Here is a 14,823-nt window from a genome sequence, read left to right as displayed (position 1 = left end):
TTTTCTGGCATTACCCGAGAGTCTTACAACAACCTCCAGTGAATCCTCTTCAGCTTGACATTTACCAGAAGCTCCAAGGAACCTACCCCTAACCCCAGTCCAAATCTCCATATGGCTTCAGTTGACTCCTAAATTGTTTCCATGGTTTAAGATGCGTGATTGCATCATGTAGTGTACAATCACAAATTGAAAGCACCTGGATTTTTTTCCAGTTTTCTGTTTATCATGGAGTAGCTCAAAGTATTTCTTTTCTAGTATGTATGCATGAGCCACGCGCATTATATGCACCATTGATAAGTTAGGAGGAAAGAATATTTACTTAGCCTTTCGGATTAAGCTATATAAACCATGCATGCCTCTGAAACAATTCTCTGAATTCCTCTAAAATGCTACTGCATGGTTGTATTTGGGATTAATGGTGATTAATATATTGTTTCTTATGAGAACCCATAAACTGAGAGAAAATACACAGAAAATCTAGAAATTAATTTACCTTTTTTGAGCATTTTGTTTATATAATCAGGTTTTGATGTCTACTCTAAGACCTGGTCTAGATGGTATGAAGTATAGCCGGTTGTTGCATAATGAACTGAGGCTGTTTAGGCTGCTAATCGAGAATATTTGGTGGCAAAATACTACTTTGGTTTTTCTTATGACCCAGATAATGCTAGATCTATTCTTCATGTTCTGCTGTGTAGTTTGGCCTAAGTTTCTTTACCATTTAAATAATTAAACAACAGAAAACTAATTTTGCAGACTTAGTACCCTGCTCTGAAGTTAAAATACCATAGTTAAAGGCCACTGGGTAGAGTAGAAAGAACTCTGCTTAACGAGTCAAAAGACCTTTGTTCCAGGCCGAGCTCTATCATTAACTAATGCAAAGGCCTTGGCAGGTCACTTTGTGCCTTTTCTCTGAAAAACGAAGATAGTGGGTCAGATCCTTGTTTCCTCAGGGTATAGTTCAAGAGCATCTGTATCACCTGGGAGCTTGTTAGAACACAGACTGTCCAGCCCTATCCTAGACCTACTGAATCAAAACCTGCAGGTTAGCAAGTGCAAGGGATTTGTATGCACATTAAAACCCATTCCTGGCTGCATATTAGAATTACCTGGGAAGTTCCCGCATTGTACCTGCCCCAAGGTATTCTTGTTGAATTAGACTATAGGTCCAGCCTTTGGCATTTTAAAAAAATGCTCCCCAAGGAATTCTAATATGCAACCAGAGTTGAAACCACTGGACTGGATAACTCCTCAGTCCACTTCCAGTCTGAGAGCCCCAGAGCTATCTTATTTTCTAGTTAGTTAATGCTTCATTCACTATGACATGGGTCAAAGGGACAGATGAGTAACTTAAAAAGGTCAGTTCCAATATATATAAATATATATATGTGCAGGACAGAATTTTAGGTTGCATGTTGTTCTTCCAAACAGGATTTTCTAGGTAAACAGGATTTTAAAAAATGTCCTTATTCTGTAATTTTCTGAAAATGAATGGCAATTGTTTTATGACACTAAACATTGTGTTTCAGGCCAAGTTTTCACCGCACAAACTGGTTTGAGCCTGTGGGCTCTGAGTATAAACAGGTTATGCAAAGAGTAGGGGTGATTGACCTGTCACCGTTTGGCAAGTTTAGCATCAAAGGCCAAGACTCCAATAAACTGTTGGACCATCTCTTTGCAAATGTCATTCCGAAGGTAAATAGCCTTATAGGGGTACAAGGTCCAGGATTTTGGACTGTTTAATTCTCCATCCTCTTATTAAAAACAAAAAACTAAAAACTAAAACTAAAAACTAAAAACCAATGTGTTATTTTATTCCACTTAATGATTTCTCTATGAATGCTAAAATTTCTCTTTAACTGAAATCAAGAAAATAGTATTTTTCATTGAGGTAGCGTTCATATACCATGAAGTTCACCATGTAAAAGTGTCCAATTTAGTGGTTTTAGTATATTGAAATGTTGTTCAACCATCACCACTATCTAATTCCAGAACATTTCCATTACCCCTAAAAGAAAACCCTCACTATTAGCAGTGACTCCCAATTCCCTCCTCCTCTATCCCCCTGGCAACCACTAATCTACTTTCTGTCTCTATTTGAATGTTTCATATAAATGGAATCATACAACGTGAAGGGTCTTTTGAGTCTCTTTTGTTTTACTTAACATGTTTTCAAGGTTCATCTACATTGTAGCATGTGGTATCAGTATTTCATTTCTTTTTGTGGCTGAATAATATTCTAGTACATGGACATACCACATTTTCATTCCTTCATCAGTTGATAGACATTTGAGTTGTTTCCATTTTTGGCTATTTTGCTGCAAGTTTTTGCATAGGCATATGTTTTTATTTCTTTTGGGCAGATACCTAGGAGAGGAATTGCTGAATGATATGGCAACTCTATGTTTAACTTTTTGAGAAACTGCCAAACTGTTTTCCACAGTTGACTGCACCATTTTATCTTCTCACTAGCCATGAACCAGGTTTCCAATTTCTCTACACCCTCATCAACTCTTTTTTTTTTCCTATCTTGTTGCAGCATTGGCATTTTGGTGTGCTGCTCTGTGCCATGCGGGGGCCTGTGCCTCTCAGCACCATGCAGATCTGGGATGCCTTTTTTCTTTTTTTCACCAGGAGGTCCCAGGACTGAACTGGTCCTCCATATAGTAAACAGGAGCTCAAGTGCTTGAGCCACAGGCGCTTCTCCCTCACCAACTCTTTCTATTGTCCATCTTTTTTATTATAGTCAACCTACTGGGTATGAAGTGCTATGTCATTGTGGGTCTGATTTCCATTTCCCTAATGTACTAGCTAATTTTTAAATTTAAATTTTTGAGTGGATTCTCATCCAAGGACTTTACAACTTGCTTAATTAGGTTAATGAGAATTTAAAAGAAAATTGACTGCCAGTCTGTTAAGTTAAATGAAGTATAACTTGATATGACAAATGGTTTTAAATGACCATTTAAATGGAGAACTTCAAAATTAATATTAGGTTTAATTTTAGGTTTACAGATTTCTCTTGCAGATAATTCATGTAATTTATATAAATGGTAAGATTCAGATGCTTCTCATTATGGACACTGACATCTTTATTTATAAATTTTGTTGAAAGGATACGTAAGATTCTTATTTCATCCTGAAGACATTTTAAATTCCTTTTTGTAGGTGGGTTTTACAAATATAAGTCACATGTTAACACCAAAAGGTCGAGTGTATGCTGAGTTGACTGTTTCTCACCAGTCCCCTGGGGAGTTTCTTTTAATAACTGGTTCTGGATCAGAACTTCATGATCTTAGGTAAGAGGACATCTAATAAGAAAATTTGTATATGTTATATATTCACTTAATCTTACACTAACCAGGTTTGCCTTTTACCAGTACTTGAAAGCATAACTTTAATTCTTCTTAAACCTTATAATTTCCAATAAAGTGCATGTTTTTTGTAGGAAAATACTTGAAATGAGGACTGCCCCAAAAAAGGTCTTTAGGGTTTACTGGTTCTAATAATATTAACTTCCAATTATTTGTCAAGCATTGTCAGTGTGCCAGAACCCCTTTTACATATTACCTCAATTAACTCTCAGTGTTCTGCAAGGTATATATTATCCCCATTTTCAGATGCAGAAAATGAGGTTTAGATTACAGTAACTAATTCAAGCCAGTTCTTATGATTCTTTTGCCCTCATTCAGTCTACTTCGGTAAGTGGCCTTCTTGAGTTACCTTCTTCCTTTGGGATGCTTTATTGCTCTCTGGACCACAGCTAAATCTAAATGCTTGACCTTTTTGTATTAGTCAGGGTTCTCCAACAGGAGACATATATATAGAGAGAGTACTTAAATTTGTGTATTTATTTATTTAATTTAGGGAATTGGCTCACACAATTGTGGGGATGACAACATGACAAGTCCAAATTCTATAAGGAAGGGTAATTCCATTGAGAACACTGATTATTGAATTCTTGAGTCCAAAATCCATAAGGGAGGCTTAGGAAGCTGGAAGCTCAGAGAGAAGTAGATGGTATATTCTTGAGGCAGAATCTTTTTTTATATCTATAGCCCTCAGTTCTTAGCCTTTAATGCCTTCAAATGATTGGATGAGGCCCACTTACATTATCCAGGGTAAACTCCTTTACTTAAAGTCAACTTACTGTACATGCTAATTCCATCTACAAAGTACTTTCACAGCAGCATCTTGACCAGTGTTTGGCCAAATAACTGGACACCATAACCTAGTCCAGGTGACACATATACTACCAAGCTGAGCTTTTGTGTGAGTTTTCAGTCTGCTATTTAGTCTACTTTAGAGTATTTAGTCTAATATTAAAAAATACTTGCAATATATTATTGTTTAATGAATAAATGTTTTACTAGAAGAGATCTTCACTTTAGTTGTAAAATGATACAAATTGCATGTTCCAATCCAAGATGTATTCGAGGGCATCTTAATAGTTTAGCTTTGTGTAAGTCCAGATGAACATTTTATGATAGACTTGAATAGCTCCAAGGACAGCTCAATAAATTATTAAATAGCTCTGTAGATGAGTTCCAATAACTCATCAAGACTTAGAAATTGAAAACGAGTCTTTGGAGTTTTTCCCTTTTCTTTGTGATTGTCAAAGCAATTATGTATCTGGAGGTAGGTGCGTTATTAATCTTTAGCACATAAATGTGCCTCCTGTGTATAGATATTAGAGAAAATTTGAGTATAAATTAATTTTTGGAGACTGAACCATTAGTTTAAATGCAATATGGCTGTCACTATTTAAATGAATTGTTTAAATCAGAGTTCATTTAAATTACAGGACCTTTCTGTATTTTGAAAATTTACCCACAAATTTGTGAGTGAATGGTGTAAAGAACACCACCTGACATATCAGGGATTCAGTTTCCTCAACTTTAAAAATTAGGTGATTGTTGATGGAAGCGGACGTGGCTCAACTGATAGAGCATCCACCTACCATATGGTGGGTACAGGATTCGTTCCCCAGGGCCTTCTGACCTGTGTGGAGCTGGCCCACGTGCAGTGCTGCCACATGCAAGGAGTGCTGTGCCATGCAGGGGTGTCCCCTGCATAGGGGGGCCCCACGCACAAGGTGTGTGCCCCTCAAGGAGAGCTGCCCTGCATGAAAAAAGCGCAGCCTGCTCAGGAGTGATGCCACACATACGGAGAGCTGATGCAGCAAGATGATGCAACAAAAAAAAGATACAGTTTCCTAGTGCAGCCTGATAATGCAAGCAGATGCAGAACACACAGCAAATGGACACAGAGAGCAGACAATGGGGGAAGGGGAGAGAAATAAATAAAAAAAAAAAAAAATTAGGCGTTGAAATAACGCTCTGGGGACTTCCCTGTAATTCTAGACACAGAAGATGTATTCAGAGACACAGTGTATATTACTCAAACAAGATTTAACATGGTGTTTATAACTCAAATGCAGATGGATTGAAGGAGAAGCAGTCAAAGGTGAATATGATGTTGAAATTAAAAACATAACTGATGAGCTTGGAGTCCTTGGAATTGCAGGACCACAAGCAAGAAAGGTCCTTCAAAAACTGACCTCTGAAGATCTTAGTGATGATGGGTTCAAGTTTCTTCAAACCAAGTCCTTAAAGGTTTCCAACATTCCTGTCACTGCTATTAGGATATCTTATACAGGTAAGAATTGGAAAACTTAAGTCTCTAAAATCTAAAAGAAGCTACCAGAAATACACACATGTACACATTTGCTTTGGTCAGTGTGACTTTGGAGGAAGATTTCTTTTGTCCAACTCTTTTGACACTTCTGTCTATTCATTCTTAACCCGTGAGAGTAGTTCCATGGATTTCCAATTGTTTGTCCTCTCCTGGCTGCTTACCATTTGAAAGGGAGAGAAGAAAATGGGAAAATGGGAAGATGAGGGTTGTTGAGATAGTTGGAGGGTTTGACAGGCCAGCAAGACCAGCAGACTCTCTCTGGAAACAGTTAAGATGGTCTCCTGTAGACTGAACCTGTACCTCCCTTAGGGCATTACTGTCTTCCTTTCTACACTGTAAGTTCATCAGGGAAGTCGTCATATACGGCCTAAACCTGCACATAGTTGGTATTTTATGCAGAGATGAATGGATGCTGTTCAGTTCCCTTTTGGTGCTCTGGGGTTCATTTCCACTCTCCTCTAGACCTCCTTGTTCTCACAAAGGGTGGGCACTTGGTGCCCAGGCATTCCTTCAACAATTACATATTGCTCATGCTCCAATAGTGGGTGGGAAAAGCATATCACCATTACCTTCGATGTTGGGGAACAAGGAGCACCCACAGTCTTAAAGGCTTCTGCTTTACCTTTCCTTGCCCTTCCTCTTCCCACCCTCAATGAGACAGTGACTGGAATAAGAAATAAGCAGGACTCTTTGGGTAGGGGTCATTGCCTTTGATTTTTGCCTACAGCACTAATGGTGAATGAATTGACCAAGTAGGGGAAGAAATGGTGACTGTCCCACAATGAAGACACTTTGGATCCATTATCAGTTGACAATATTTTCAAGCCCTGTGATTCTTGGGCAAGGGGGTTGGGGTATCTAAACCTTGAACTCATTATCTTGATAAACTATGCCATGCTAATTGTGCCCCTGTCATCTTTGTCCCTGAAAATATAGTCAAGTCTCACCGTGAGGCTGGGGTCAGGAGAAGGGATGGTCTTTCTCTGTCATTATAAGAGATGTTTTACCTTCTGCCCCCTATGTGGGAGCCAGAATTGAGCACGAATGGATCTGTGATATGGCAGTCCCTTTTGTGGCAGGGTATTGTATCCACTTTTTGTGAACTGGTCTTTTAAAAACCGACATTCTGTGCTTCATAAATGGAATCTCTCTTCTTTCTATGTATTTCAGCTAATGGATGTTAGCCTACTGACCATTGTCCTCACTCTTGTGTGGCACCTCTGGGTTTATTTCAGGTGAGCTGGGTTGGGAGCTATACCACAGACGAGAAGAATCTGCAGCACTGTATAATGTCATCATGGATGCAGGCCAGGAGGAGGGAATTGACAATTTTGGAACGTATGCGATGAATGCCTTAAGGCTGGAGAAAGCTTTCAGAGCCTGGGGGTCAGAGGTTTGAAATGATAGCATCTTTATTGCAATTTAATGTTTATTGTATCTTTTTTTAATATGAGGCCTGGTTTTAACTGCATTAACATTGGCTCTGGCTGCAAGAGAAATTATGTTTTATTAGATAACTTTATTTAAGGGAAGAGGATTTTCTCTTTGTTTGGAATTCTGACATAATGTTTATTCTGTCTCAATTCCTCCTGCTTGGCGAAGAGCCCTGGACGTCTGTCTCTGACACTGTGCTTGGAGCTGTGACTGCTCCAAAGGCGCCAGCTTGCCTGCCCCCACAGATTTGGAGGGCTACCTTTCAAATTCTCTCCTCCACTCTTCTGTCGTGACCACCCTCATTTCTTGTTATCTCATACCTTTGGGGGAATTAATAACAAAACTGCCTTTCTGAGGGGCCAGGGAAAAGGTCTGGGATGTGTTGGTCTAGACTTCCTCTACTGATAATAATGGTGACTAAAGTTCCATTTTTATAGTGCTTTATAGTGCTTTACCTTTTATATAGCATTTTTCATATGCTTTTGCCCTTTTAATTCCTTCTTGAAATAGATATTATCATCGTTATCCCTATTTTACCCACAATCTCAGTAAGATTCAGTGAATGACTTGGTACCAGTTACCCAGTAAGTAACCAAGCATGATTCAAAGCCTATTCTCCTATTTTTCCTCCAGTGTGCCAGGCTATCTATAAACCCATTGCTCTTCAGATTTTCTGGTTCTTTCCTTGGAAGACATCGAGGTTTTAGGCCTAAGATATGAGATAAGGGGTGGCGGGAAAGTATGGATTTTAGAGTGGGACTCTACATACTGTATCTTAACCCTTCAGAGCCTCTATTTCCCTTTTTATAAAATGCAGATGGTAATATTTCTCCTACAGAGTCATCATCATAGATATTAGAGATAGTCTAAGGTGCCTGGCCCATAATAGAATGAATTTCATTACCACTGGGAAGCCAAAGTCAGTTTGAAAGCCCAAATAGGCCCCTTGAGCATTTAGACTGCGGGCAGAGAGAAGCAAGTGGGTTCTGAAGTGAGAGGGCAGGCTACCTGGAGCCCCTGAGAGAGGAAGGGCTCTGGGGTAAGTTTATCATCTACATGAGATGTGCTCTGTATGGGGATTCCCAAGTATAGCTGAGACCTGCTTGTCTCACAGGCTTATAAGCTAAAGGCTGTTTTCCCATCTTATGGAAATACGTGAGCACATGCACATGACTCAGGCCAAGGAAACTTTTTGTAAATGTCTTTGCATCAGTTGCCAAATTCTGAGGTAAGAAATTAATACAAAACCTGTATTTATACCATTAGATTTTAGGAAAATGAACCTCCTAGAGGGTTTTAAAGGGAATACCTTCCTGCACATTCTTTCCTTCGCTTTTATTTTTATTATCTACCATCTGCCCCCAGGGAGAGAAATAGAGGACAGCTCTGACCCTACATTTTCTATTTTAGTTTCTCCACTGCTAAAACAAATACCATGTAATGGATTGGCCTAAATGGTGGAAATTTACTGGCTCAAGGTTTGAGAGACTGGAAGGCGAGCTTCCTCTTAGGGTGTGTGTCTTCTGACTGGCCCGCAATCTGGGGTTCCTTGGCTTTTCCATCACGTGGTGATGTCCTCTCTGTTTTCTTCTGGGTTCCATTGACTTCCAGCTCCTGGCTTCTCTCCATGACTTCTCGTTCTATGTCCAGTTTCTTTTGCTTATAAGGACTTCAGCCATATTGGATGAAGGTCCACCCTCATTCAGTTTGGAGACACTCTGATAACATCTTCAGTGTTCCTATTTACAAGTGGGTTCACACCCACAGGATTAGGGGTTAGGACCTGAACATGTCTTTTGCTGGGGACATGATTCCCAAGGAATGAAGGAACAGAGCCCTTTGGGAGTTTGCATTTCTCCGTCTTCCTGCCTTATCTTCTGCTCTGCTCCCTGGTTTTTCTCCAGCTCAGGTCCCTCTGATTCCCAGCAGTGCCAGAGGGCCCTCTAGTGTTGTTATTACAGCAATCAATCTTCTGTGCTTTGTTTTTCTCTTTTCCTGGAGAAATTTTGAAACTTTGATGAGATAAAAATAATTTTAGAGTTGTTAAATTGATTAAGAAATATGAGACCAAATTTTATGTCATTTAAAATAAGTGTATTTTACTCATTTGGTTCATATATTAGTGCTGTGCTGTTTTTAAAGTTTGACTACGTTTTTATGGGGTTTAATCTAGGTCTGCAAATTCTTACTTGGAGCAGAAAAGAACAACAACAATAAAACACTCAAACTAGCAAAAACATTACCTTCAAGCCTGTTCTCAAATATTGGCTTTAGCTCCAAATTGAAGCGTACATAATGCCCACTGTATTTTTCCTTTTCCCTTCCCAAACTCCATAAAAGTCATTTTCCTACCATCTCCTTTTACCTCTAATTGTCCTGATTCTCAGCTAATTGTCAGATAAGCAAATTTCTTAATAACTTTTCAAATTTAATTATTAATGTAAAATTATTATATAAAAACATGAAAGTTTTGTTTTTGGAAGGAACATTGTGTGGTAGTATCCCTCAGACGGTTTTTAAAATAAAATAGCCATTAGAACAAACTCTGAATTTCAGTTTCTATATTTGCTATATTCAGATAACAGCATTTGCTGAAAAGCTATATTTGAATTTTGGATTAAAAAAAATTATTTTAGAGACCAATCCATAATATCCTTTTTTTCAAAATTGGTACTCAAAAGAATAATATGAAAGTGATGTTACTGAAATGATTTGAACTCATTTTAGAATTAAAACGTGTTTCCCTTTCAGATGAACTGTGATACAAATCCATTGGAAGCTGGACTGGATTATTTTGTAAAGTTAAATAAGGTATGTTTACATTCAAGTGTGCCTGAAGTAAATCTTAAAATTATGGTGCTGCTTTGTGACAGTCATACTTTAAAAAAAAATTTTATCCAAGCCTGATTATAGGAGAAATGAGTTGACCATAAATACTGCTTCTTACTGCTAATCTTTTAATCTTTGTTAAACTATTGGAGTGTACTTGTAGATGTAAAACAGCAGAATTCAGCATGTGCGAGGGCTAAATCTAAGTTCTAGGGTAAAAATTAGTATGGATAAAGATGATTATCCATCAGATTTCAGCAGACATTCTTGCAAGAATTGCTCCATGCTGGTCGTATTTTACAGTAACTCCTCGTGAATTGTGAATTTGTACAACTGCTAATCAAACCCACTGCATTGGCTGTTTCCCAGTATGAAGCAGCCTTGTCTCAACAGCTCCAGCCATCTGCTTATTAAGCAACTTTGTATGTAACTAAAACATCTGAGTGTAAGCAAATGACACATTTCAAATGTGTTCAGCTTAAAGTGGATATTTATTGAGACGCCCATTAGCCCAAAAGTTCTTAACTGATGTTAACATTCCAAAGGGGACCACTGTACACTGGTTTCCAACGTGTGGTTCTCCCAGCTAGCATCGACAACACCTGGGACCTTGTTAGAAACGCAAATTCTCAGGCCCCACCTCAGACCTACTAAATCAGAATCTCTGGGCAGCAGGCCAAGAAACCTGTTTTAACAAGCTCTGCATGGGATTCTGACGCACCTAGGAAAGTATGATTATGAAAGGCATAATATGAGGCCAACTATTATGGCGTAGCTCAGCTGTGCAAGTCCTACAGATGTAATTGAGGTTGTTCTATTGAGCAAGTGCCTTGGAGTTGTAATTGTTAAAGAACTAACTAGAGTTGCTGTTAGAGGTAGGGAGGCAGCAGCTGCTGTTTTGGGTTTTTGTTAGAATTCCAAAAATAACGAGTCCTACCCTAAGTACTTATAAACTAAAGGCTGTTTTCCCATCTTATGGAAGCTTTTGAACATGTATGGTGAGCACATGAATCAGGCTAAGGAAGCTTTTTTTAGTACCTCTGCACCAGTTCCTGAATTCTGAGCTAATTTATTAACCTAAAACGCATATATTCATAATATTAGATTTTAGGAGAAAGAACCTCCTAAAGAATTTTAAAAGGACTATCTTTCTGCACATTCTTTCTATGGCTTTTATCTTTATGATCTACCATCTGCCACCAGGTCAGAGAAAGCAGGTGCTTGTATTCGGGCAGACCCTAGCAGCAGATTGCTAGGCCTGACTTTTGAAAGTACTAAAGTTATGTTGTTTGTCATCAATATGTAAATAGATAACTGATTCTTTTGTTTCAGTATTTGTATATTATTGTTTGGGGATAAGGCATGGATAAATGATCTCTTTATATCAAAACTGGAGTTTTGAAGCTCCCTTTATGATTATAAGCAGGTGTGGGTTGTATATTTATTAGTTATTTCAAATTTATTTCAACAACTCAAGCTCATCTCAGAACCGTTAGTTGCTTAGTAGATAATTACTTTGATTGATGGTATGTTTTTATGATTTTTGAATTGTTGTTTCTCATTCTGGTGTCACAGAGTTAATTCCTAGTGTTTTCATTAGGTGAAGGTCCATGTAGCCCAAGAACCTGGACCAGTCTTTTTCGATTGTGTTGATTCAGGTGGTTTGTTGATATCAACATAACTACAGCCATGCTTGTTAATTCCCAAGACAGGTGAATAGATTGAATCAACTTTTGGTAGTTACACAACTTTACCTTGGTTTTGTAGCAGTCTATAATACGAAAGAAGTTTCCTAAAACTTTATTAATGTTACAAACTAAACTTGGTAATTCAGATCCTATGTCTGAAAACCAGAAGGCCACCCAAAGTGGCTTCATATAACATTAAAAAATTTATTGTGGTTAAATACATATAATAAATTTGCAAACTTAACCACCTTTAAGCGTGCGGGTCATTGGCATCAATTACATTGACAAGGTTGTCAATGCAACCATCACCACTATCCTTTTCCAACATACAACATTTAGAGAAAAATATAATGCAAGTCCATGCTTCTTTGGAAAATTGATGTTATATGAAAACAAGCAATTAGTACAAAGGTATATTTATATTCAGTACAAAAAAATCTGGCATTTTACAGTTGTTCAGAATTAATTCTTTCTTTTCTCCTCAAAGCAAATATGTATATCGAAAATGGATTTCGAGACATAAAACCCTTCACCGTTAAGGGTTTTAGCAGCTATAGAGATGCAGATTGTATCAGATCTAGGAGGGTCCCTGGAGATCCCTCAGTACAACCTCTTCATTTTAAAGGTGAGGAAATGGCAGTGTGGAGAGCTAAAGTGACTTAGGTGTGGTTGTTGGCTTTACCAACAAGATAGATGTTGACCTCCGACCTTGTGGTAGTGCTTTCCCACCTACCACTTCCCAACAAGGTCTTTACCCATAATGGACTTAAAAGCCTTGAAAAACTGTCCAGGAATTTCTTTTTCTGCAACATGTATTATAATATTTGAATGGACTACATTTTATTAATGAAATAATAAAATTTCATTAATATTCTTAAATAATATTCATAATATTCTTAAAATAATATTCATATTTTTGTTATAACTAATTTTGTGTTTTAAGGTAGGATCAGAATAGCTGCTCTGCACATTTTAAGAAGGAAAATGAGTGGATAAAGAGATGGGCCATCAGACTTTGTTAGGGTGAATTATGTTCCTATTAAAATTAGCATGAAAGTAGGGAAAAGAAAAATGGAATGCTGAGGAAATCTTGGATCACAAAGGAAGATGATTCAATGGCACTTGCCTTTAAGTTGTTTGAGCCTAGTCTTCTGTGGCTTTGGGTTCTGTGAAGTTGAGTATACACATGTTCACACATTCATTCATTGGCAAACATTTATTAAGCACCATTTATTAAACACCTTGCTAGGCACAGATCTAAAGTTGAAGATATAACTCCTGATAGCTCTCAAATCTCATGAAGTTTGAAACAAGTTGTACTTCAGGAATTAAAACTGTAGGATAAATACTTAGAGTTCATTCTGAAGATCCAGTTCCACATGAGGGTTATCAAGCAGTGCACTATAGTACCATGTGCCGAAAGTGAGCCATCAGGACCTGAAAGGAAGTGGTTAACAGAATGGTGATAAAGAAAAAAAGAATTGAATATATTTTAAAATCTCCTCAAATAAAACAGCTTTACCCAAAACAATTCATATCACTGTTCTAAATGGTATTATGTTTTGTTCCAAAGGAAGTTACTTTTGGGGAAAAATCAGTGGCATTTTTTTTAGTTGAAAATGGAAGAAATGCATTAATCGAGAGCTAAAGGAAAATCAGCTGCCTTGGGACCAAGTCATAGACATTTTAGGGATTTTCCTTTTGGAATTACTGAATCTTTGTCCATTTCCAGAGAACTCCCACCAAGATTCACAGAGAATCTTGGACTAAGTGTAACATGTTTAAGAAGATCAGAATTGTTTTTGTTTTCCTTTTCTTCCTCTTTCCTCTCCTCTCTGTCTCTCTCAGGCTTGTACCCAGTAGAAACAGAATAAAATGTGATATATATTCACCACAAATCAGAAAGCAATGTTGAGTCTAGAAAATACAAGATCTCTTTTGAGGAAAGATTATTTAAAGCATAAATATTCAATAAGCAAAAACAAATAAAGAGATAAAGCACATATATCAGGTCTACTACATCCTAAATATTCAGTAATTAACAATTATTAAAACATCAAAGTGGAAAGAAATTGTTGTTCAAAGATCACAAGTTAGAAAGGAATTTATAATATATTGTAGTGATAAATATACTCAACTCTCTTTAGGGGAAATTTTAGGCTAAATAGCAATAGGAATTTGAGGAAGCAGAAAATTTTCAGGGCCTCTCAGTCTTGGCTGCACGTTAGAATCATCAGGGGGGAGCTTTTAAAAATTCCAAGGCCCAGGCTGCTACCCAGATCAATTAAAAAGGAATGCCAGTACCAGTGTTTTGTTTTGTTTTTTGTTTTGTTTTGTTAATATTCCCAGGTGATTCCAGAAAAGATTGAGACCTACTGTTTTAGACTAATGATCTTTAACTGGCTCAACATTAATATCGAGGGAGCTTTAAAAAGTCACATGATGCACTATCCCAGGGCTTCTGAGAGCATAGTCCACACACAGCAGCATCAATATCACCTGCAGGTTTGTTAGGCAGGCCAGACCCAAAAGCTAAAAAACCCTGGGTGGGCCCCTGCAATCCATTTTAACAAGCTTTCAGGTGATTCTGATGCTCTGTAAAGTTTGAGAACCACTGACCAATCCAGTTGGACCAACTCTGGTTGTAGGATCCAGCCATGGATTTGCTTTTTAAGGCTCTGCAGGTTTTATTATACAGTGGAGAACCACTGTCTTAGTTCTTTTAACCTCAAACCACTGTGGTCCTGTGGATAAACGGGAAACCAGAAAATAGGTAGACTACTCAGAAAATGGTGGTATAGACTCTGAAGTGGATGGTGAGTAAGAGAGTAGATCTGTGACCTATTCTGGCTCGGTCGCCAGTTAGTGATATACTGTCCCTGATCCTTTTATGGAATTAGGCATTAGTGATTCTTTTTTTTAAGTGACCAAATTCTAGCTGTGCGATCTTGGGAAAGTCACTTAACTTAAGTTTATGCCTCAGATTTCTAATCTGTAAAATGAGGTTTCCCCTGCAAGTCTCAAATTCTGTGAGACTACCAGAATAGTGGTTTTTTAAAGTCATTCGTGCTATATTACCTAGATGAGCTACATAATTGTGTCATTTTAATTAAGCCATCCCTCCCCATATCTATTGCCGAATGAAAGGTGAAAAACAAACAAAAAGAAGTAAAAC

General features: G+C 37.8%; 1 protein-coding gene across 4 annotated transcripts in view; it reads left to right on the top strand.

Moving 5' to 3' along the window:
* DMGDH (dimethylglycine dehydrogenase) overlaps positions 1–14,823 on the top strand; it is a 114,143-nt gene that overhangs the window by 73,570 nt on the left and 25,750 nt on the right. For all 4 annotated transcript variants that reach the window (XM_058275313.1, XM_004449673.5, XM_004449675.5 and 1 more), the window contains exons 10-14: positions 1,530–1,695; positions 3,169–3,299; positions 5,441–5,658; positions 6,933–7,090; positions 9,883–9,942. In XM_058275313.1, the coding sequence (XP_058131296.1) occupies positions 1,530–1,695; positions 3,169–3,299; positions 5,441–5,658; positions 6,933–7,090; positions 9,883–9,942 (733 nt within the window). The remainder of the gene's footprint in view (positions 1–1,529; positions 1,696–3,168; positions 3,300–5,440; positions 5,659–6,932; positions 7,091–9,882; positions 9,943–14,823) is intronic.

Source organism: Dasypus novemcinctus, chromosome 2, assembly GCF_030445035.2.
Source record: "Dasypus novemcinctus isolate mDasNov1 chromosome 2, mDasNov1.1.hap2, whole genome shotgun sequence".
In the NCBI taxonomy this organism is placed as follows: Eukaryota; Metazoa; Chordata; class Mammalia; order Cingulata; family Dasypodidae; genus Dasypus; species Dasypus novemcinctus.
The sequence above is the reverse complement of the archived record's forward strand: the minus strand, read 5'-3'. Positions and strand labels throughout refer to the sequence as shown.